We start from the raw sequence: 24,028 nt of genomic DNA on the forward strand, positions 1-24,028 counted from the left end.
TTAATTAGCATAAGATGAGAGAAGAATTGCTCACCAAGTACTTGCTGTGTCCACGAGAATCTACCTCCATGGGTCGTCTTCCAGTCAAGAGTTCTAGAAGAACCTGTGAAGGATGAAAAAGATTATTTTGAACTACAGGAGAAATAGATAAAATACTACTAAAATTGGCACTTTGTTCTTTCCTCATATTTCCTCATACTTCTGTACAAATGTCAGGTGACCAAAACAAAGAATTTCATTATAGGGTTAGGTCATCATAAGATAAAGCCGATCAGATTTATTACAAAGGATCTTTTTGTGTCAAGTTTTCCAACCAGGCCTTTTTTGTAAGAACTCAGGGATCAACTGAATTATTTCTAACTAACCTTTATTGAACTGCTCTGAAAGTCAGATTCTACAACTAAAAGCAAACAATATTAGGTTCTGGCAGGATTTTCCCTCCTGCCTCTTAATAAATAGCTTTATTGTGTACAGTTTGAAGCCTTTGAAGGCTCTCAATCCTAATATTAATGCAAACTTTATAATATGTATTAACCAGTAGGAATAAAAAGCAACATTGAAACATCATAATTATAACTTCAGGGTTCATTGCAAACAATCTGGTCAAATCAAATACAATCTATGTTACTATTACTATTATATACAATATCAACTCTGAATCCCTTAATGATGTACAAAATGCCACAAAATATTTTATGTCGAAATCTAAATCAATTCTAAAATGTAATTAAGTAAATATTTTGACCATGCATCACATAGTTGAAGTAAAAAAAGTTTGTCCATTAATGTAAACAATCCCATAGATAGTATCCCCTCAGAAGGACAAGATGAACTCAGCATGTTCCCTGGAGTCATAAATTGTTTAACGTATTACCTGGGAAGGTGGCAGACTGTAACTGTAACTTGTTGCTTGTATCCTAAGATTTTTATTAATATTGATTGTTTCTTCATTGCTTATTTGACCCCTATTTATCATTAAGTCTTGTATCTCATGATTCTTGACAAATGTATCTTTCTTTTATGTACCCTGAGAGCATCTGCACCAAGACAAATTTCTTGTATGTCCAATCACACTTGGCCAATAAAGAATTCTATTCTATTCTATTCTATTCTATTCTACTCTATTCTAAGCAGAAACAGATGGACGTTTTAGAAATGAATACAGGTTGTTGAACAAATGAACTTAGAATTGCCCTCCACTTGTATGACATATCCTGTCTTCATCACACTTCATTTATTTGAAATACAAGTAGTTTCCAACTTACAACCATTCATTTAGTAATCAATGGCACTGAAAAAGTGACTTAGTCCTCGCATTTAGGATCATCACAACATCCCCATGGTCATGTGATATAGATTCAGGCCCCTGGCAACCAGCATGTATTTATAACAGATGCACCATCCTATGGTCCATGTGGTTGTCTTTTGTGACTTTCCCAGCCAGCTTCTAACAAGCAAAGACAATGGGAGAAGCCGGATTCATTTAACAACTGCACGATTCATTCGCTGCAGTGCTTCGCTTAACAACTGTAGCAAAAAGGTTGTAAAATTGGAGGCAACTCACTGAAAAACTGTCTCACTTAACAACAGGAATTCTAGTCCCAATTGTAATCATAAATCAAGATTTACAATGTAACGTTTCTGTTTCCACATTACTCACCACACCAAAGCTGAATATATCGATAGCAGTAGAAAGCATCCCAGTCCGGACGTATTCGGGAGGTAGATAGGCCAATGTACCCCTCACGGTCTGGGTCTGGCCCAGTGAACTGCTGATTCCTCCCGGCTTTGGCCGGCGGCTGAATCGTGCCAATCCAAAATCAGCCAGCCGTGGATTGAGTGCGGCATCCAAAAGGATGTTAGAACTGTATATGATGGGAAAAGAAGGTTTTGTCACTTGTTGATTGTCAGATAAACCCAACAATATAATTCAGCAGGAGACCAAAGGAATAATAAAAGAGAAGTTTATTTCTTCTTACAAGAATGGTCCCCATAGGATCAGATCTCAATTCTCCGTATCAGAAGGGGCAAGATTACAATAGAAATGCCATATATAAATATAATCCATGTCTTCAATCTCACTCCTCCTACTTTCTTGACCACTCCCCCTTTATATAATATATGCTAATGAAATGCTTGCAAGAAATCTACAAAGCTCAGAGAGCACCAAGGACCCCACAATTCCTTCTCAAACTCCCATATTTATTTATTTGTTTGTTTGTTTGTTTATTTATTTATTTATTTATTGGATTTGTATGCCGCCCCTCTCCGGAGACTCGGGGCGGCTAACAGTGACAATAAAACAGTGTACAATAAAAATTTAGTATTATATGTAATAAGCATGACCAGGAAACAGCTCTGCTCCAAATTTTCATCTTGTTCTTTGGAGATTCAATTTGAAAACTCAGTGTTATCCCCAAATACCAATTGCAGGGGAAAGGGATATGCGTCCTATCTGTCCCAGAAGCATTTGGTTGACCATGATGAGAAACAAAACCCTGGACTAGAGGAGTCATTATGAAAACGAGGAATCAAGACATCAAAAGATGTACACAGTTTAATGGATGATGAACAGAAATTCCTTCTGAATCAGAAAAGTTATTTTGCCCTGGGAACCACTAAATCCATTGCTTCAATTTGCTTTACTATTTCCAATACAGTGGAACCCCGACTTACGAGTTTAATTGGTTCCGGAAGGAGGCTCGCACGTCGAACAGCTCGTATGTCGAAACATTGTTTCCCATAGGAAACAATGTAAAAGCGATTAATGCGTGCAAGCCCGAGGGCTGAGGGGAAAAGACGTCGGCTGAAGCGGGGAAGTTTGCCAGGAGTCAGCAAAGAAGCCGCGCGTGTGTTTTAAAACATCGGAGCCGGCATGGGGAGGCTTTTAATCAGCCCCCGAGCCCCGAACCCGGACTCGGGGGTTGATTGAGAGCCTCCCCATGCCGGCTCCGATGTTTTAAAACACACGTGCGGCTTTTCTGCTGCCTCCTGGCGAACTTCCCCGCTTTAGGAGGCAGCGGAAAAGCCGCGCATGTGTTTTAAAACATCGGAGCCGGCATGGGGAGGCTTTTAATCAGCCCCCGAGCCCCGAACCCGGACTCGGGGGTTGATTGAGAGCCTCCCCATGCCGGCTCCGATGTTTTAAAACACACGCGCGGCTTTTCTGCTGCCTCCTGGCGAACTTCCCCGCTTTAGGAGGCAGCGGAAAAGCCGCGCGTGTGTTTTAAAACATCGGAGCCGGCATGGGGAGGCTTTTAATCAGCCCCCGAGCCCCCAACCCGGACTCGGGGGTTGATTGAGAGCCTCCCCATGCCGGCTCCGATGTTTTAAAACACACGTGCGGCTTTTCTGCTGCCTCCTGGCGAACTTCCCCGCTTTAGGAGGCAGCGGAAAAGCCGCGCGTGTGTTTTAAAACATCGGAGCCGGCATGGGGAGGCTTTTAATCAGCCCCCGAGCCCCGAACCCGGGGGTTGATTGAGAGCCTCCCCATGCCGGCTCCGATGTTTTAAAACACACGCACGGCTTTTCCGCTCGGAAGCAAAGCAAGCCAGCCCGGGTCTTCTCGGCTCGTATCTCGAATGTGAGCTTGTGAGTCGAGCAAAAATTTCTCTAATCTCGCAGCTCGTATCTCGAGTAGCTCGTAAGTAGAGCTGCTCGTATGTCGGGGTTCCACTGTACAGTGATTATTGAATTAGAGAGCTCTTCGAACTATACGTTACTCCAATAGATTCAGAAAAAAAGCATATAAAATAATAACACAAATCACGTAAAAATTGGTATTTAATCTATGAACAAGGCATTTCAGAATTTTGTTAATCACAATTCTCCATAGCTCCAGTCAGTCTGGCCAATGGTGTGAAATACTAGGAATTGGAATTTAGTCATGTGAAAGGTCATAAGTTTCTTAATCCAGCTACTATTGTGCACAATATTCATTGTTTATTTTCATTCTCTCTTGCACAATCCCCCACCACCCCCACTGCCCCATATTGAAGTACAGAAGGTAAAAGAGTTGCTAAACATCTCTCTCACCCAAAAAGCAGATATTCTCACATTTAAACAAAAACAATGCATTCGTTATGTTTACATCTCACTCTAGGAGAAGAATTCCTCTCCATTGTCTTACCTCTTTACATCTCCATGGATAAGGCTGGGGGAATCACTGTGCAGAAACTGAATAGCTCTGGCAGTACCCAGAGCCACATGGAGTCGTTGTGTCCAGGAGAGGCAAGCTTCAGCCTAAGAAATTCAAAATAGATTCAAGGACAGGAGTGATCCTGAAGGACGTGTTTGCAAGAACAGGGTACTTTTAAATAGAGGGGACAAATTCAGGTAGATACCTGATCACGTAAATGATCCTCCAAGGATCCCTTGGGCAGGAAGACATAGACAAGACAGAAACATCCCTGCTCAGCACAACAACCAGCAAACTCTACAATGTTAGGATGGCGAAACCTAAATTACAAAGTGAGACAGCATTAAACAACGGTTGTTCCAACACAGCCCACAGCCTTGTTCCCCATGATTCCCTACCACCACCTTTTCCAATTTGACAACCCTCTAATGTGCTAGGTTTGGGGAGATAAAATTGAACACATCAGAAGGAGAGCAGAAAAGCCCCTATCCCATTATTTCATTTCTGGGATCTCACAGGTACATCCAAAATAAACTTTGGTTCTTACCGGGAAAGTTTTTCCACTTCTGTGACAAAACTATTCTTTATTACAGTCCACTCCAGTTCTGCTTCCTGTCAGTTAGTTTAAGGGAGATTTAAAAAAAAGGAAGGAAGATATATAAGTCATCATTAGCTGGACTGAGTGAAAAAGAATTCTGAGGGGTAACAAAAAAGCAGGGCTCAGCAACTAAGGACCAAACATATTTGAAAAACACAGCCGTATCACACTGAAGAGTGACTGAGTCTGTTATGGCCAATCTCCATGGCTGTCACTCCCTGAGCTACAAAGAGCTCATGCCCAATCTTATTTGTATGGTATGGTCTATTAGAGGTGCAGAAGCCAAGTCTAAGAAATTTCAAGGTTCATTGTTCCATGGACTAGTTGAGAGAGGAAATGAAAATGAAAAGCCAGTGGAAATGAACATAAAATAAAAAAGTGTGAACATTATGAGTCGCAATACCCCAATGGAAATACCTCCTTGAGCCGTTTCACAGCATAGACAGTGTTGCGCAATCGGGCCTGGTAGACGCAGCCAAAACCTCCTTCACCAATCTTGTGATGTTCAGAGAAGTCATCTGTAGCTTGACGCAACTCTTCTAGCTGCCACTCAAAAGGGCACGTGGAGGGCAGAGATTCAAGGCCCTGCAACAGGGTGATCAGACATACCAATAAACAGAACGAAAGGGCATCCCTTCTCTCCAAAACACAATAACTGACGCATCAGCATTTTAGCCAGGAGCATTTTCTTTGGCTGTTGATTGCTTCTCCCCCCTCAAATGGAGAAATGGAAGCAGCAAGCTTTCAATGATCAAAAAGTTATACAGTGGTACCTCATCTTACGAACGCCTCTTCTAATGAACTTTTCAAGATACGAACCCGGTGTTTAAGATTTTTTTGCCTCTTCTTCCGAACTATTTTCACCTAAGGAACCCAAGCAGCTGCTGCTGGGATGAAGGGGTTTCTTTTTTTCCCCTTTTTTGAAGAAAGAAAAGGGAGGGGCGGCTTGGAGGAGGAAAGATTTTGCAGAGAACAGCTTGCTTGCAGAGGCACTGAAACTGTGTCTTTTGAAGAAAGAAAAGGGAGGGGCGGCTTGGAGGAGGAAAGATTTTGCAGAGAACGTGCTTGCAAAGGCACTGAAACGGTGTCCCACTCACCCTTTAGCCTAGCCTTGCTTCTTCCACCCGCCCCCTTTAGCTGCTCCTCCCTGCCCTCTGTTCGCCTCCCTTCTAAAGTTTGGGATTTTCCTGAAGGATTTGCATGCATTATTTGCTATTACATTGATTCCTATGGGAAACATTGTTTCATGTTACGAACTTTTCACCTTACGAACCTCCTCCTGGAACCAATTAAGTTCGTATGATGAGGTACCATTGTACTTGCTTCAAATCAGTTGGAAGTATGTTAGAGTAGCAGAGAGCGGCCTCAGAGAAAATCTAATCCTGTTTCCAGATGAACAAAATGAAAGTGATTAAATGAAGGTACTTAAAAATGTAAACTGAAGCTTCAAGTGAAGAAGGAAAAGATAGAAAATGAATAGAAAAGTAAGAGAAAACACTGAAAGGTGGAAATACTTTTTATACAGCAAAGTTTAATGACTCTTCCAACATCCTACAAAGTATATTTTTGTTGTATTCATATTCATTAAGCTAGGGAAAATGAATAAGTGGTTCCAAAGAACACCCCTAACAAAAGAAAATTCTGAGGCTTGGGTTTCCTCAATGTTTATTAGTGATATCATACTGACACAACTGGGAAAACCCAAATCTGAAAGCTTCTGGGTTTTCCCCACCCAATAGAAAGTCCATGTCCCTGCCCCAGTATCCACATGTCCTTCATAGTGTCCAATCAATGCACCGTCCCAACTGGAGAGGCCTCCCAGGCCCACCCCTCCAGGTGCAGGGTGCAGTGACCTTGACTCAGAGAAAGGAATGTTATTTTGATTATATATCTCCCCATGCCTGAAGATCCAAAGCCCAAGATGGTTTCCAGGCCTGACAGAAAACGCTAAACACCACAAAGTATTTATGACAGAAATTCCTGATTTGTCTAAACCAAAAATATTGATTTGTAACCAGAAAAGGCAGGGAGAAGCCTTCGTGGGGCCTTTCTAGAAATCTCCTAGTTGGAAACAGGGCCGGAAAAGGTGGGGAGAAGCCTCCATGGGGCTTTTCTAGGAATCTCCTGGGAGGAAACAGGGCTTCCACCCTCCCAGTGGTTTCCCCAATTACATGCATTATTTGCTTTTACATTGATTCTTATGGGAAAAATTGCTTTTTCTTACAAACTTTTCTACTTAAGAACCTGAACGAATTAAGTTCGGAAGTAGAGGTACCACTCTACTGTACATGTGGGAAGAATTAAAAATTAAAAATGAATGGGATTAAGAGATTAAGGTACAGGTAGTCCTTGTTTAACAGCTACTCATTATGTAAACATTCAACGTAATGGTTGAACGAAGCACTGAACCAATGTACTCACAACTGGTTCTGGTCATCACAGCATCTCCATGGTCACTTGATAGCTATTTGTGACCTTCCCTGATGGTTTCTCATAAGCAAAGTCAATGGAGAACCCAGGAAGTAGAAGTCACTCTGCTAAATTGCTTGTACATCCCCCACCCAATAGAAACCCTCCCTAGCTCTGCTGTGCTTGTGCATCTTCTCTTATTCAACAACAACTCCTATTTGCCTGCTGGTAGGTGAGCTCCCTGGGATTGTTTAACAATCTGTGACTCTTGCTTAACAATGACAATGGGAAGGGCCACGACTGCCATTGCTAAGTGCTGCAGATATGATACGTTGGGCTTTATGACAGCATCACTTAACATTGCAAATTCCAGTCTCAATTATAGTTGTTAACTGTGGGCTACCTGTACAGCATACAGGCAGTTAGAAGAAGGGGAGAAAATACTGATGTAACAACAGGAGAAGGACTTTAATGAAATGGTGGACATGGGTCTTCGTATCGTTAAAACCAAAGAGCACTAACTTCGATAATGGCAAAACTGCGGCAGCAAAGAGAAATTAAGTACTAACATCAGGGCAGTACTTAACTTAACAAGGACATGAGAAGGGGGTGGGGCTTAGGGATCTAAAGCAGAGCCATAAGCCAGTGTTTCCCAACCTTGGCAACTTGAAGAGATTTGGACTTCAACTCCCAGAATTCCCCAGCCAGCATTCGCTGACTGGGGAATTCTGGGAGTTGAAGTCCAAATCTCTTCAAGTTGCCAAGGTTGGGAAACACTGCCATAAGCAACATAGAAACATAGAAACATAGAAGACTGACGGCAGAAAAAGACCCCATGGTCCATCTAGTCTGCCCTTTTACTATTTCCTGTATTTTTACTATTTCCTGTATTTCCTGTATTTTTACTATTTCCTATAACCTCAGGAAACAATGAGAAAGGAAGAACCGTTACCTAAAAGATACTGAAAAACATATGTTGAAGGAAAGGTAGTCACATATGTCTGTTGTGAGCCGCCCCGAGTCTGTGGAGAGGGGCGGCATACAAATCTAAAAAATAAATAAATAAATAAATAAATAAAATGTCTTGAGCATCTAGAAAAGATACCAATTATGCCTGCCGCACAAAATTAGACAAAATTAGACACAAAGCAAACTTGTTATTTAAAAAAAACCTCAGAACAAATCACTGTCACTCATAGGAAGTCCTAAATATCATTTTTGTCCACATCATAGTTTCTCTTGTCTTCACCATTATCTTCTTACATCCCATTGAACAGTGTATCAAGCAAGCAGAATGCAGTCTATACCTGTGTGTCACTCTGTGTAGGAGGCGATGGAAGGGTGCTGGAGGCTGCAATGCTGAAACGGCTCCTCGGAGTGGAGACTTTTGAAAGGAGCCGAGGATTGGAGTGATCTGATTGCCCAAGAAATAAGAGGGAAGACAGTTTCAATCATCAAGATTCAAAATAGCATAAAAATAGCATTCATTGCCCATTCACCTCTTTGAGAAGTTCTGCTGAAACCAGAATATGCAGGGAGATAAACTGAAAAGTGAAACATTAAAGAGGAAGGGGAGTCATTCATTGTGTTAGTAATTTGGGAGTGTAGTATGACAAATTATAATATACAGGAAATGGTTTACTCTAAGAAACTCATGAGCATTTAATTCTAGTATTGCGTGTTGCATCAGGCATCCCTTTGAAAATAGGTTTTCTCTAAGACAGATGTTCTAGGGGGAAGTAGAAGCCGAATTTACTAAGTACTCAAGAAGTTCTCACTTTCATTTGAAAGAAGACAGTTAGCAGCCTTCCAGAGTGCCATACCAAGTTTTGAAGCAGATGAAACTTCATAAGCATCTTTACATTGGGTGCGCATATGAAACTTTCAGGGAGCTCAGTGGCTAATTTCTTATGGTTTTCCACAACTTACAGAAATACAATTTGGGAGAGGATGGAGACAAGTACGCAAACTTTATTCAAGATCCCAAGCTGATTTTCCTGGTGACAAATTTTGGTTGCTTTTGCCTGTAATCTGCTCTGCAAAAGCACAGTTCTGCTCTATACCCAGAAGCTTCTAATAGCGAAGTCAGCAAAACAATTTCCTCCCGTTATTACTTAACCGTCTTAAATACCATCAGAATGATCTCGCGCTCTCTTTTTCTTTCTCCCTCCTTCTCACTGACCATATTAATACTAAACCAAAATAAATTTGGTGAAATGGCAAAGGAGGGTTATTATTATTGTTGTTGTTGTTGTTGTTGTTGTTATTTTATTGTTGTTGTTGTTGTTATTATTATTATTATTATTAGATTTGTATGCCGCCTTTCTCCGAAAACTATACTTTCTACTTATGGGCAGACACATCTGCCATTGAATTAAATCCATCTGACACCACCTTGGCGAGAGAATTTCCTATTTTCTCAGCCAGGAAAATAATATCAATAATAGCTTTCTTTAACCAAAGAGCTTTCAGAGGTATTCAAACTAAAGTCCCGGAATTTCCAAACAGCACAAATAGAATCAAGTTTAGAGAAACTGTCAAAGGACCAAGCCACAAAGTACATGTGGAATTTTGGAACCTGGTACCGGTTTTGCCTCATTTTTTTCCCAATAAATTCATCAACTTCTTCACTTCCGGGAAAGAGGAGGAAGAGGAAAGGGATTAAACATATTCATTCCTCTCCCCCCCCCCCCAGTGAAATGGTTTTCCCACAGGATTTCAATCAATCATTTCTATGTGCACTTTTAAAAACAGCAGAGAAGGTGGGAAATATGTCAATTTATGGTGAAATGCAGCTTCCCCAGAAATACTGTATCACTTATGTGGATTATTGCAACAACAATTGGGAAACCTACACTTTCCAGAAATGATTTGACAAATTCCTTGACTTTTACAAAGGCTCTCTTTACAATGAGTAAAAATACTGAATCATATACAAGAGTCTTCCTACATTATCTTTTAGACAGAACTGGGTAATCAGGCTTCTTGAATTAGTTAAAATGTGCATGAGGTGAATGGAAAGTTGAAAGACCATAGCAAATAAAAGTGATAAATTTTTACAAAAGTGATCATTCAAAAATGTACATTAGAAATTCTTCACCATACATATTTTGAAAATTACAATTGCTGTGTAAGACAATAAGGTAGTCTTATAAGCAACAAGATACTGTTTTATTTATTAATATCCTATTACAATCTGTAGTTTATTTTACCTTCTATAAGGTAGTTCAGTAATACATCCAACACCAAATCCCAAATGATATGAAACAATTAAAACCTAGTTAATTTTAGCAATTGAAATTCAAGTCTCTCAAACACTAAATACCTCACAAAAAGGGAGATTGCTCTTGGGGCTAGGCAATGCTCCAGGTTCCAAAAAAAGGTGACTTTGAAAGTACGGAAGCTCACCTGCCACACTTATCAACATCGCCTTAAGTCAGAAATGTATTTTCCTACAGATCCTTTGAGGAGTTGCCAACAAATACCACATGAGAGCACCTGAATGCTCTAAATCACTTTTCCTCATTTGAATCTGGATCACTCTGTAACGCTAGTCTTTACTCCCTTGTAAAAGACAGAGACTGTAAAAGTTGCAAGGCTCAAATATTTATGGGAAGACCTGGAGGAGTTCATATATCTCTATTTTGAGAACTGCCATGGTTTCCAGGTGCCTTGGCACAAGTTGCTAATTTTAAATAGCATTTAAACTTATATACTGTTTCACAGTGCTTTACAGCCCTCTCTAAATGGTTTACAGAATCAGCATATGGCCCCCCAAAATCTGGGTCCTCATTTTACTGTTTTGTTTTTAATCCTTTGTGCATGTGCAAAACTTTCTGTGCATGCACAGAGGGTGAAAAAAGTGTGTGTGATGGTGGCACACACATGCACACACTTCTGAACCAGTAGGGAAGGGAAGTAGATTTCACAGCTGCTATAACTTCCTCTGAAATAGTATTGCCCTCTCAGTCATTCAGACGGTCCCCTTCCTCCTACTGTTCAGGATTTTCTGATCTTCAGAAAGATGGTGAAGAACAAACTATTCTCTCAAGCCTTGAGGTCATTATGACAGTTCCCTCTGGATTAGAAAACATTGTTGTTGTTGTTGTTGTTGTTGTTTTGGAATGTGAATGTTGGACGGGGCACATAATTGTTTATGGTCCACGCTTTTGGTTTTGACTGTTATGTATTATTTTAACCCAAGTTAAGGATTTGAGAAATTCTATACTGCTGAGAGCTGGTTCATTGGAGCGGCCCTCAAAGCAACAAACGAAAGAATACAGCTACCAAAAAGTTCATTCCAAAACTTGGGAACTAGGCAAAGAATTATCTTGTTCACCGAATTCACATTTGTAAATGAGGAAATTGAAAAGTTCAAACACCATTATTACAAAGCTCTCCAGATTGAGAAAATTCAATCTAAATGTTTGAGAAGAGTTATTTCTACAATCTGTCAGGTTAAACAAGGAGCAGTAAAAGAAATTCCCATGTCAAATTTCAAAACTTCTACATAGCCTTTACTTTACCATCTCACCAGTAGGAAGCTCATACATTTGTTCTTATTTCCATTTTAAAATGTAGATTGTAAAGTCTTAAGAAAATGTACCAACATTTACAAACATAACCTACACCGTAGCAACAACCAAATCACTGAAAAAGAGAGACTTTATTAACTAACAGCCACTTATTTGGAACAAATAGACATGAAATGAACAAACTATGGAAATCTCTGCAAAGCATTCTGGTTCCCTCCTGGCTCGCTGCTCTTGAACCAGGAGCAGCTTAAATAGACAAACTGGGTTATAAAAGCTCGTGGATTAGCAGGTATTTCAAAATATAAATAGAAGACAATTTCAAGTAGAAAAATAAAATATAGGGAAAACATTTGGAGTGTAGCTTTTGGAATTCTTTTCAACCCCTTACTAAGCAACTCCACTTAGGGTAAACAAAGAACAGAAGTGGAAGGAGCAGGAATTAACAAAGGAGCAGTTGGATGCCTCTGAGTGGCTTCTCATTTATCTTTCTTATAGGGATGCATTATGACTTTTAAAAATTATATGCAGTATTTCTCCACAGTGACTAGACTAATCTGCCCATTTTTTAATCCTCTTGTTTTTAACCAGTTTCTACCACCACACAAAATTTGGTTACTCTGCTGACCAATAAGAGTGTCCCAAACACCTTTACTTTATTTCTTTCCAACATTCTGATGGGTTGGAAAGGATAAATCCCTATTAGGCTTTTTTTAGAGTGTGCATACTACTTTTTTAAAAAATAAATCATTCTCGGCAATTCAAAAGAGCAAATACAAACATTAAAAAAACCCGAAGAAATTTTAAATACATACCTAAGCAAATACAGTATAATCAAAAGTAAATATACTTACATTTCTGATTCACTCCAGAATGGAAGCTACTAAACATTTTATGCAGTGTAAACCTAAGCCACAATAAAACCTCATATAAAATCTGTTTGGATGCAGGGGTGGGTGGGGCGTTATTCTCTTAGAGATGTAAGGCATCAATCAAGAAAGCAGAGCAGGAAGGGGGAGGGGGCTATGGTGATCTGAGACATTCTGACATTGTCCAGAGCAGTGTTTCCCAACCTTGGCCACTTGAAGATATCTGGACTACAACTCCCAGAATTCCCCAGCCAGCATTCGCTGGCTGGGGAATTCTGGGAGTTGAAGTCCAAATACCTTCAAGTGGCCAAGGTTGGGAAACACTAGTCCAGAGATACTGTTTTACAAAATACTGGTTGCAAGGCTTCCTTGTTAATAGGTGTTCTAACAGTTGAGCTATTGCTAGTCTAACAACCTCCCTGCCATAAGACACTTTGTCAAAATACTTTTACCACGCTTTTCTAATAAAAATGCTAAATGTGCCAAACCAATTGGCTATAATGCCAGGAGACGTAAAGCTGAAAAAGTGAGGAAAATTTTACATCTTCACTTTTTGCTAAAGTTTAAAGTAAAAAAAAAAAGCATGCTTGGCCTCATCATCCTTTCTGAGATCGCTCTACAGAATGTTACAGTTGTTTCTGTGACAAGAATTGTAGATGGGGAGAAGAATGAGAATTGCTGGCCTTATGAAATCTTTCAAAACTATATTTGCATTGTCAAACCTTTAGTCATAAAACCTCAATATATTCATGCACTCTCCTTTCAGTTATTTTTCATAGCTGGAAAAAGAGAACATTGCTGAAGAAAAATCAGAGAATGGCAAGAAGAAGAATCAAAAGGATTGAAATATCTTCTTGATGAGGAACAGATCCTCCTCAAAATCAGGAAAGGGGAGACTATTTTAAAAGTACAATTACAGTGGTACCTCGTGATACGAACCCCCCGTGATACGAACATTTCGAGATACGAACCGGGGGTTCGGAAATTTTTTGCCTCTTCATATGAACTTTTTTCGACTTACGAACCCACTGCAGATCACAAAAAGGCGCTCTGCTGGCCGCCGCCGCCCGGCTGTCACCTTTTAAAACAGCCAATGGGCTTCTCGGCATTCTCCCGAATTCAAACCCGAACTTTTCGGGTTCCAGAGGCTGTCGAGAAGCGCTGCTCCCTGGCTGTCACCTTCTGAAACAGCTGGGGGGCTTCTCGGCGTTCTCCCGAACGCCGAACCTGGAAGTTCGACAAAAGTTCGGGTTCAGGTTCCGGAGGCCACGGAGAAGCGCCCGGCTGTTTCAGAAGGTTAAAGCCGGGCGGCGCCACCCGGTGGAGCATCGGTTTTGCAATCGGCAGCGGCGTTTTCGGCCAATCTGGAGGCTGAAACGGAGGTGGGGCATCCCAATAGGGAATTCCATGGGCGGAGCTTTGAAATCACGAAGACCACCTTCCTGGAGGCCATGTTTCGGCGGACCAGGAAGGACGTCTTCGTGACGTCAAAGCTCCACCCATGGAATTCCCTATTGGGATTCCCCACCTCCGTTTCAGCCTCCAGATCGGCTGAAAACGCCGCTGCTGATGGGAAAAATGGCGCTCCGCCGCCCGGCGCCGCCCGGCTATAACCTTCTGAAACAGCCGGGCGCTTCTCTGTGGCTTCCGGAACCCGAACTTTTGCCGAACTTCTGGGTTCGGCATTCGGGAGAACGCTGATAAGCCCCCCCGGCTGTTTTAAAAGGTGACAGCCAGGCGGCAGCGCCCAGCGGAGCACCATTTTGCAATTTTTTTCTCCCCTTGCACACATTAATTGCTTTTACATTGTTTCCATTGTTTCGTGTTACGAACTTTTCACCTTATGGACCTCCTTCCGGAACCAATTAGGTTCATAAGATGAGGTATTACTGTACTTTCTGCCTGGTACAAGAATTTGGAATCAGAATTAACATGTTCAGAAATAATGAGGAACTTCCTGCTCCACCAATGTGTAATAAAATTGGTTTAAACTTTCTAAAAAGCATTTGACACTAATTGATCAATATTAGATTTGTCATCATCTGTAAATTCTGAAAGCAAATTAGAATCCAGTTATTCAAATGTTAATAGATTTCTATATGCTAGATTCTTGTTCCACTTTCCTTTCATGTACACTGAGATTTTAATCAGGCACATCTTCATAATTTTAAAAGATAGTAACCTAAAGCAGTTTTTAGGAAGTTGAATTTTGTGACCAGTGCCAATTTCTGCACTGTATAATCAGGGTTTAGAATACCTGCAGCCTAGCAGAGGAGACTCTGAGTAGATGAAACTCATGCTCTCGATTTATTACATTGTCTCAAGCCCAAATGCTTTCGAATTTATGAAATGAGGGTTTCATGAAATGGAAAACATTTCATGTTTCAAATATCTGAGAAAAGTTGTCCCTGAACAACCCCACTGGACAGGAAAATGAATTATACTCTTATTCCTACACATTCCAGGAGCAATGGCCAAGATGCAGCTTGTACCTGGTTCAGGTGGGGAGGGTTTGGGGTGGGGTTCCCATGTTGTTGTAATGCTCTTGCGGCTGCCTCTGCCACCTGGGTCTGGAGCAGGTGGGGGTTTAGGGGAAGTAGATGGCTTTTGAGAAGGCACTAGGCTGGCTTTCTGGGAACATAGCAACTGATGTCCTGTAAGAAGAATGGAGGAAAAAAGAATTAAATACTAGTTCATATACAACTTTGATTACTGTAGTTCTGCATCCAACTATCATTCTTTATAAACTATGTGTCATATCTTAGAATATTATCCAAGCCCAATGATCAGCTACTTACACAATTAATTAAACCATTATTTAGCTATTATGCAAATTCGCTGCTCTTCTTTTTATAAAGATACTTGCAACAAATAGTTAAACACATTCGATCTAATGGCAGGAGAAGTTATGGTTCTGCAGAATCCACTTGCCTACAGAAAGCCGAATCCCTTTTACAGCCAATTAGCAGATTCTAGAGGATCCTAGAGAATTAGCAACAATCAGGATGAACAGTAGAGTTGCTTGGACCAGTAGAGAAAAGCAGCACAAGGCGCCAGGGGCATTTGCAGCATTAGCTTTCTGCCACCTTTGGCTAAGGAACTGCATTTTTAGATTGTCTTGAAAGTTAGAGACGTTATGTGCAGAAATATTAAATGGCTTCCTTTTCTCTACTGACCTGGTCACTTCAATAGATCGGCATTGTAACTTAAAAATGCTGCACACAAAGGTTTAGTGCAAATAATGTGTGAAGTTTATATTTTAAGAGCAACTAAGAATTTTAGTCCAAGAGCTCTGGAAAACAATAGGTTATGTGAATATAGCATAAAATAAAATTAGCAAGCAATTTAGAGATCATAAAATATAAGTTAGTTGTTTCAGAACAGGTTTCTGTCTACAGTGATCCCTCGAGTTTCGCGATCTCGATCTTCGCGAAAACGCTATATCGCGATTTTTCAGCAATTGTTACCATCTCGATCTTCGCTAACACTATATCGCGATTTTCCCCACCCGATCAGGTCACTCTCTTCCTTCCTTTCTCATCTTTCTTTCTCTTTCTCTATGTTGCTTCTTCCTATCTCACACTCTCTTCCTCCCTCTCTCATCTCTTTCTTTCCTTCTCTCTCTTTCTCTCCCCCTCTTTCTCTCGAGCGGCCGCCTAGCAGCTGATCTGCTCGGCAGCGCAGCAGCAGCGAGGAGCCGAAGATCTTCGGCTCCTCGCTGGTGCTGCGCTTCCGAGCAGATCAGCTGCTAGGCGGCCGAAGGAACGTTCCCTGGGTCTTCCCCGCCGCCTCGGATCCTCGCTGATGCCCGCCCGCCGTTTGCCGCTCGCCCCGTTCGGCGGCCGCACGTCCCGTTCGCCCGCCGCTCGCCTCATTCGCCCGCCGCTCCCCTCGTTCGCCCCCCACTCCCCTCGTTCGCCCGCCGCTCCCCTCGTTCGCCCCCCACTCCCCTCGTTCGCCCGCCGCTCCCCTCGTTCGCCCGCCGCTATCGAACTTGCTATCGAGCCTGCTAATGAAATCCAACCCGCAGCAGCCCTTTCCCTCTCCAGGCTGCGGGAGGGGTCCGGAGAACAATGCCTGGCGCCGCGCTCCCGGCTGGGCTTTTTTCCCCCATTTCCCCTCGGGTGGAATTTCAGACCCTCCGCCGGTTGGATTTCATTAGCAGGCTCGATAGCAAGTTCTTCCTCCCTTTAGAAAGCCCCGCAGCCTCCTCCGACCGGCGAGGCCGCCAGCGAGGACCCGCAAAGCCGCCGCCGCCGCAGCGAGGCCAAGCCGCCCGCTCCCACGGCACGGGCTCCCAACACAGCGCCGCTCAGCCCGCCCTCGGCGATGCCTCCGCGGATCTGCAAGCCCAGCCGAGCGACGCCTCTGGTCTGGGCGAAGGCAGTGGGCAGGCCCCGCCGCAGCAGTCCCCGCGGGCACCGCGCGCCAAGGGCCGGCCAGGCCGCCGGCCAACAAAGGGGCTCCCTCGCCTCCCTCGGGCAGGTTTACAAAGGCAGCGCGGCAACTTGGAGCACGGCACGCCCCGCAGCCCTCGCCTCGCCCGCCCCCGCCTGGCCGGCGCTCCGGCTACCCCCGGCTGAGGAAGAACCGAGTAGCCCCCGCCCTCCCCCGCCCGGCTCCCTTCAGCCCCCCGGGGCCAAGCGGGCGGGGGGCGGGCGGGACTTCGCCTGTCTCCGCCGCCCGCATCGCCCCTCCGGCGGGCGGGCCTCCCCCGCCCGCCTCTGCTGCAGCCACCGCCGCCTCCCCGACTGGCACAAAAGGGCCCCGCCCGCCCCGCCCCGAAGCTTACCTTGCGAGTTTTTGGCTGCGGGGGGAGAAGTAGGACTTTCCTAACTCCCTCCCCCCGGTCGCCGTTTGCTGCTCGCCCGTTCACCTGCCCGCCATCAGGACCGCCGCGCACTAACTTGATGACGGCCAAGCCGTCCCAGATCGTGGGGAGGGGAGCTCTTCTCCAGCCAGGGGACGGCGAGGCCCTCCCAATGCCCCGCGCTTGGAGCCGGAGTGAGGCCACTTCCGCCTCCGGATGAAGGAATCTCCTCAAACTCAAAGCCTGTATCCTGCCGCCCGGTTTACCCAGGACACGAGCGGCGAAGTGACTTGGAGGAATGGAAAGTCCAAACCGCCGGGTTTCAGTGGGGTTTCCCCGTTGCCCAGGGATTCCTTCGCCCGAACGGAGGTGGCTGTGGCTCACTTCGCCGCTCGTGTCCTGGGTAAACCGGGCGGCAGGATACAGGCTTTGAGTTTGAGGAGATTCCTTCATCCGGAGGCGGAAGTGGCCTCACTCCGGCTCCAAGCGTGGGGCATTGGGAGGGCCTCGCCGTCCCCTGGCTGGAGAAGAGCTCCCCTCCCCACGATCTGGGACGGCTTGGCCGTCATCAAGTTAGTGCGCGGCGGTCCTGATGGCGGGCAGGTGAACGGGCGAGCAGCAAACGGCGACCGGGGGGAGGGAGTTAGGAAAGTCCTACTTCTCCCCCCGCAGCCAAAAACTCGCAAGGTAAGCTTCGGGGCGGGGCGGGCAGGGCCCTTTTGTGCCAGTCGGGGAGGCGGCGGCGGCTGCAGCAGAGGCGGGCGGGGGAGGCCGGCCCGCCGGAGGGGCGATGCGGGCGGCGGAGACAGGCGAAGTCCCGCCCGCCCCCCGCCCGCTTGGCCCCGGGGGGCTGAAGGGAGCCGGGCGGGGGAGGGCGGGGGCTACTCGGTTCTTCCTCAGCCGGGGGTAGCCGGAGCGCCGGCCAGGCGGGGGGCGGGCGAGGCGAGGGCTGCGGGGCGTGCTGGGCTCCAAGTTGCCGCGCTGCCTTTGTAAACCTGCCCGAGGGAGGCGAGGGAGCCCCTTTGTTGGCCGGCGGCCTGGCCGGCCCTTGGCGCGCGGTGCCCGCGGGGACTGCTGCGGCGGGGCCTGCCCACTGCCTTCGCCCAGACCAGAGGCGTCGCTCGGCTGGGCTTGCAGATCCGCGGAGGCATCGCCGAGGGCGGGCTGTGCGGCGCTGTGTTGGGAGCCCGTGCCGTGGGAGCGGGCGGCTTGGCCTCGCTGCGGCGGCGGCGGCTTTGCGGGTCCTCGCTGGCGGCCTCGCCGGGCGGAGGAGGCTGCGGGGCTTTCTAAAGGGAGGAAGAACTTGCTATCGAGCCTGCTAATGAAATCCAACCGGCGGAGGGTCTGAAATTCCACCCGAGGGGAAATGGGGGAAAAAAGCCCAGCCGGGAGCGCGGCGCCAGGCATTGTTCTCCGGACCCCTCCCGCAGCCTGGAGAGGGAAAGGGCTGCTGCGGGTTGGATTTCATTAGCAGGCTCGATAGCAAGTTCGATAGCGGCGGGCGAACGGGGCGAGCGGTGGGCGAACGGGACGAGCGGCAAACGGCGGGCGGGCATCAGCGAGGATCCGAGGCGGCGGGGAAGACCCAGGGAACGTTCCTTCAGCCGCCCAACAGCTGATCTGCTCGGTAGCGCGGCAGCAGCGAGGAGCCGAAGATGAGGTTTCCCCGTTGCCCAGGCAAAGGGGAAACCCCATCTTCGGCTCCTCGCTGCTGCCGCGCTACCGAGCAGATCAGCTGTTGGGCGGCTGAAGGAACCTTCCCTTGGTCTTCCCCACCGCCCACACACAAACTTCACCATCTGCGCATGTGCGGCCATGAAAAAATGGCCGCACATGCGCAGATGGTGTTTTTACTTCCGCACCGCTATATCGCGAAAAATCGAGTTTCGCGAGGGGTCTTGGAACGGAACCCTCGCGAAACTCGAGGGATCACTGTAATGTCATTCCTGGAAACATTATGTGATATTATTTGTGAAGAAAGTAATAGAAGTATTCTAGATTCTAAGTTTATATGGAGATGCAGCATGAATGATGAATATATGACATTATCAACTGAAAATGGCAATACAACACTGAAAACCCATCCAGACTCACCAATATAGGTTTTATCAAAGTCTGTTTATTCAAATATGCTTGAGGCAAAGAGTCAAAAGACTAGATAACAATTAAACGGAGATCAGTATAAACACAAAGCAGAGATTTTTTGGGGGGAAAGCCATCTATGGAATGTCTAAAGGAATATGCAGGTGAACAATGTATTTCTTATCATGAGTGGAAAAATCATATTTTTTTAAAAAAAATTACTGATACAGTTTTAAATTCTGAATTGAGATATTCTGGCATTTTACATAATATTTCATTGCTAGCCTTCACTTGTTTTGCAGTTTTCAAGTTGTTTTTACATATATAGTGATACCTCGTCTTACAAACTTAATTGGTTCCGGGGGGAGGTTCGTAAGGCGAAAAGTTCGTAAGACGAAACAATGTTTCCCATAGGAAACAATGTAAATCCGATTAATGTGTGCAAGCAAAAAAAAAAATCGCAAAAACGGCGTTCCATTGGGCGCCGCCGCCCGGCTGTCACCTTTTGAAACAGCCAGGCTCTTCTTGGCGTTCTCCCGAATGCCGAACCCGGAGGTTTGGCAAAAGTTTGGGTTCAGAGGGCTGCCGAGAAGCGCCGCCGCTCATCTGTCACCTCCCGAAACAGCCAGGGGGCTTCTCGTCATTCTCCTGAACGCCGAACCTGGAAGTTCGTCAAAAGTTTGGGTTCGACGTTTGGGAAGCCGCCGAGAAACGGAAGAGCCGTGGAGCTGTCGGCCGGTTGGGAGACTCAAACAGAGGTGGGGAATCCCAATAGGGAATTCCAAGGGCGGAGCTTTGATGTCATGGAGACATCCTTGCAGGTCGGCCAAAATGTAGACTCCAGGAAGGATGTCTTTGTGATGTCAAAGCTCCGCCCCTGGAATTTCCTATTAGGATTCCCTACCTCCGTTTGAGCCTCCTGACCGGCCGACAGTTCCACGGCTCTTCTGCAAAGGTGACAGCTGGGCGGCGGCACTTCTCAGCGGCCTCCCAAACCTGAATGCCGAACCCAAACTTTTGCCGAACTTCCGGGTTCAGCATTCCCAGCGGTGGGTTCATAAGGTGAAAAAAGTTCGTAAGAAGAGGCAAAAAAATTCCGAACCCTGGGTTCGCATCTCAAAAAGTTCGTATGACGAGGGGTTCGTATCACGAGGTACTACTGTACTGTATTTTTGGACGATAAGATACACTTCCTCCCGCCCAAGGAAAGTGAGTGGAAATGTCTGTGCATCTTATAGAGTTAATATTGAGGTGGGAAGGGAGGTTGGTGCAGCACCTATCAGCTGTCTTAGGTGGTGGGGATTTCTGCCCCTTTCCCTGCAATTGGAAGCAAATAGGCAACAGTGAATGGGCTGCAGCGGCAAACAGGTTGTGGCAAATGGGCTGCAACAATGACAAATAGGCCGCAGCAAACAGCCCACGGCGAATGGGCCAGATGAATACCAGATGGATGCTGGGAGGCAGAGGCAATTCTCCCCCCCCCCCCTTATTTTCTTCCCCAAAAGCATCTTATAGACGAAAAATACAGTAATTATTCTGATGGGAACAACAACCCATTTTTTATTTAACATGTTATAAGCGTGAACTGCAAGTAGAATGTAACAAAATCATCAAATGGAAATGTGCAATGTAACATATAATGCAGTATAAGAAATAATACATATAGTTCAGTGCCTCTACTTACACACAACTTTAAGAGAGATTCTGGACAGTTTACTGGAAAAAGCTAAGCTCCTTGAAGATAAGTGAAAAATATCCAACTGTATGGACTAATTGTGACAGATTTCTAAAAAGCCACAAGTGCCATTGCAGATTCTGGGATTACGGTCATTTGTCTTTTGAATAGGAGAGGTGGGAAAAGAGAAAATTTGAGAACATTTTATTTATTTGTTTGTATCTCGCCTTTATTATTTTTATAAATAATAAGGCAGCAAACATATCCAACACATTTTCTCCACAATAACTCTGTGAGGCGAGGTTTTCATGGCTAAGGTGGGACTTGAACTCATGCCCCCCTGCTTTCTAGCCTGGTACCTTAGTCACAAGCTGCCTACAGTCACCTTGAAGGGATGGGAAGCATACAGGTTTAATTGATAAATATAATGAAAAAATAAACCACTAGGCCAAACTGGTTCTATAAAACCCAACTCAAAAAATTACTCAGACAGATCCCTTTAATTCCTCCAGAGCTACCAACTTCATCTCAGCTGAAGAAGGTAGGAGGGAATCACCTGAAACAATGATATCACGTGCCCGGTATAGTTGCAAGTCATCGAGTATCTGAATTAAATCACCAACGTAGGCGTTGCGATTCATCCAGGTCCACATAAGGTTGTGCGTCCGCCCATCCATCTTCTCATACAGTCGCAATTCAACCTGGTTCCGTACAATCCTGGAAGCTAGTGTGTAAGAGAGAGAGAAAGGCCAGTTACTAACCACATACTTACTATCAAGGGTGTAACCTCACAATCAGCCTCATATATAACAGGCTTGACTATTATGCTAGAGCCTAGACTGAATGCTGATATATTACTATTAATATACTAGTCAACTGGGTCCTGTTAGATCATTATTTCAGAGATATTTCCTTCAATAAACAGAATAATTGGGGAGGGGCAAAAAAATAATGGGAGCAGGAACAATTTCCAACTTCTTGCTGGCTTGCCCACTGAGTTTCCTTGTGGGAATCTGGTAGAGAGTATTGGTAAACTTCTTCCCTTCTAGTTGTAGGAGGCAGGCAAGTAGCTGCTGCTGAATGGGGGAAGGGACAAGGGATGGAGACTGGCTGGGAACACAACATTCACACAGTGTTGGAAATGAAAATCATTCCCAGCAGCAGCCAGTAGCACTGAAGCAACCACATCTTTCCCAAATTTCATTCCCTGGCAGTCAGGTTTGTAATGCAGATATAAGTTAGCCTGTTTAAGATATCTTGGTTCAAACCTATGATATTCTATTTCACCCAGTTAAAGATTATATGAGAATTTTAGTAGTACAGTGTTCCCTCAATTTTCGCGGGTTTGAACTTCGCGAATAGCCTATACCACGGTTTTTGCAAAAAATATTAATTAAAAAATACTTCGCGGTTTTTTCCTATACGGTTCCTATACGGTTTTTCCCACCCGATGACGTCATATGTCATCGCCAAACTAATAAATTTTGCAAATAACAAAAAAAATAATTATTGTTAATAAATAATTATGTTTATAAATATCAGGATCACTAAATGTCTTATTCAATGGTGAGTACCAGTAATAATGGTGAGTGAATGGTTGTTAAGGGAATGGGAAATGGTAATTTAGGGGCTTAAAGTGTTAAGGGAAGGCTTGTGATACTGTCCATAGCCAAAAATGGTGTATTTACTTCCGCATCTCTACTTCGCAGAAATTCGACTTTCGCGGGCGGTCTCGGAACGCATCCCCCGCGGAAATCGAGGGAACACTGTATATAGATTCAATTGTCTTGTAAATAAAACATAGCAATACCTTTTTATATCTTGCATCCAGTCTTTGGCTCTCTTTCCAATTCTAAGTGGATAATTGCTACATATCTATAGTACAATCGGATTTTTTGATCCAAACCAAAGAGTCACTTCATGTTTCAGGAACCTCAAATATCTGGCCAATAAGACACTTCCCAATTCACACTGGTTGCAAAATTACCAGACTGGGGAAGGTTGACATAGGCAAAATGTTTCTATGCTATAGGATCTGAACACAAATATAGGAACTCTCTCATATAACACCAAAGTAATCTATTTATTTTTGCATTACCTATTTTGATTCATGCTAGCTTCAGGAGTTTCTCTTTCTTATGCGTTCATTTTTCTTTTAATATTAAAGATATTAAAAACTGAATTTAGGAGTACTGTAGATTAAATTATGTTCTTTGTTTGAATATTTTTACAAAGCAAGGCCACAAGCAGCAGGTGTGGCAGACAAGAAATGAGAAAGAAAACTGAAAGAACCATTTGCTTGCCTCTGACTAAACTGTAGTGAATTAATACAGCTGGCATTCAGCTTTGGATTCATTTCAACTTCAGACCTGCATTCATCTTTGATTGGTAAACACCCATCTATTCAAGGAATTTAATAAACACAATAATGTTTTGAATATGTCCAGGATCTGCTGTTTTGGGTAGCAAGCACAAGGCCAGTAATATTAACTAGCATAGAGAAACAAAATTTGATACTAGATAAAAATGAACTGCCAAACCAGATGTTCTTATGGTTATATACTCCACTTTTACCATTCCCATCTCATCAAGTAACATCATAAGTAAGTGTGTGTGTGTGTTGTGTGTCGTATTTCTAAACCACCCATCTCCCTCCAGAGTTGGAATAAAAATGATGGGCACATACATGACGTAAATTGTTCCTGATAAGCTCTTTTCTCCCATTGGCATTAAATGGAAGCTGACATATTGCAAAGCATCTTTACCATTTTTCCTTGATTCCATTGGCAGTCCAGGGGTTAAAAAGAAAGTACTGTACTAGTTGCCCAGTGCTGTATTTGAATGTGTAACCAGAAAAATATCAAAGGTAAGTTGTTTACACAGAACATCATGTGAGACAGGGAGATAGTTAAGAA

General features: G+C 44.3%; 1 protein-coding gene across 2 annotated transcripts in view; it reads right to left on the bottom strand.

Moving 5' to 3' along the window:
- The window catches only part of IRAK1 (interleukin 1 receptor associated kinase 1), a 35,260-nt gene that overhangs the window by 8,288 nt on the left and 2,944 nt on the right, over nucleotides 1-24,028 (bottom strand). For both annotated transcript variants that reach the window (XM_070741394.1, XM_070741395.1), the window contains exons 2-10: nucleotides 21,670-21,837; nucleotides 15,039-15,200; nucleotides 8,453-8,559; nucleotides 5,154-5,321; nucleotides 4,686-4,750; nucleotides 4,344-4,458; nucleotides 4,130-4,242; nucleotides 1,661-1,865; nucleotides 35-103 (exon numbers count right to left, since the gene is read on the bottom strand). In XM_070741394.1, the coding sequence (XP_070597495.1) occupies nucleotides 35-103; nucleotides 1,661-1,865; nucleotides 4,130-4,242; nucleotides 4,344-4,458; nucleotides 4,686-4,750; nucleotides 5,154-5,321; nucleotides 8,453-8,559; nucleotides 15,039-15,200; nucleotides 21,670-21,837 (1,172 nt within the window). The remainder of the gene's footprint in view (nucleotides 1-34; nucleotides 104-1,660; nucleotides 1,866-4,129; nucleotides 4,243-4,343; nucleotides 4,459-4,685; nucleotides 4,751-5,153; nucleotides 5,322-8,452; nucleotides 8,560-15,038; nucleotides 15,201-21,669; nucleotides 21,838-24,028) is intronic.

Source organism: Erythrolamprus reginae, chromosome 2, assembly GCF_031021105.1.
Source record: "Erythrolamprus reginae isolate rEryReg1 chromosome 2, rEryReg1.hap1, whole genome shotgun sequence".
Lineage (NCBI taxonomy): Eukaryota > Metazoa > Chordata > Lepidosauria > Squamata > Dipsadidae > Erythrolamprus > Erythrolamprus reginae.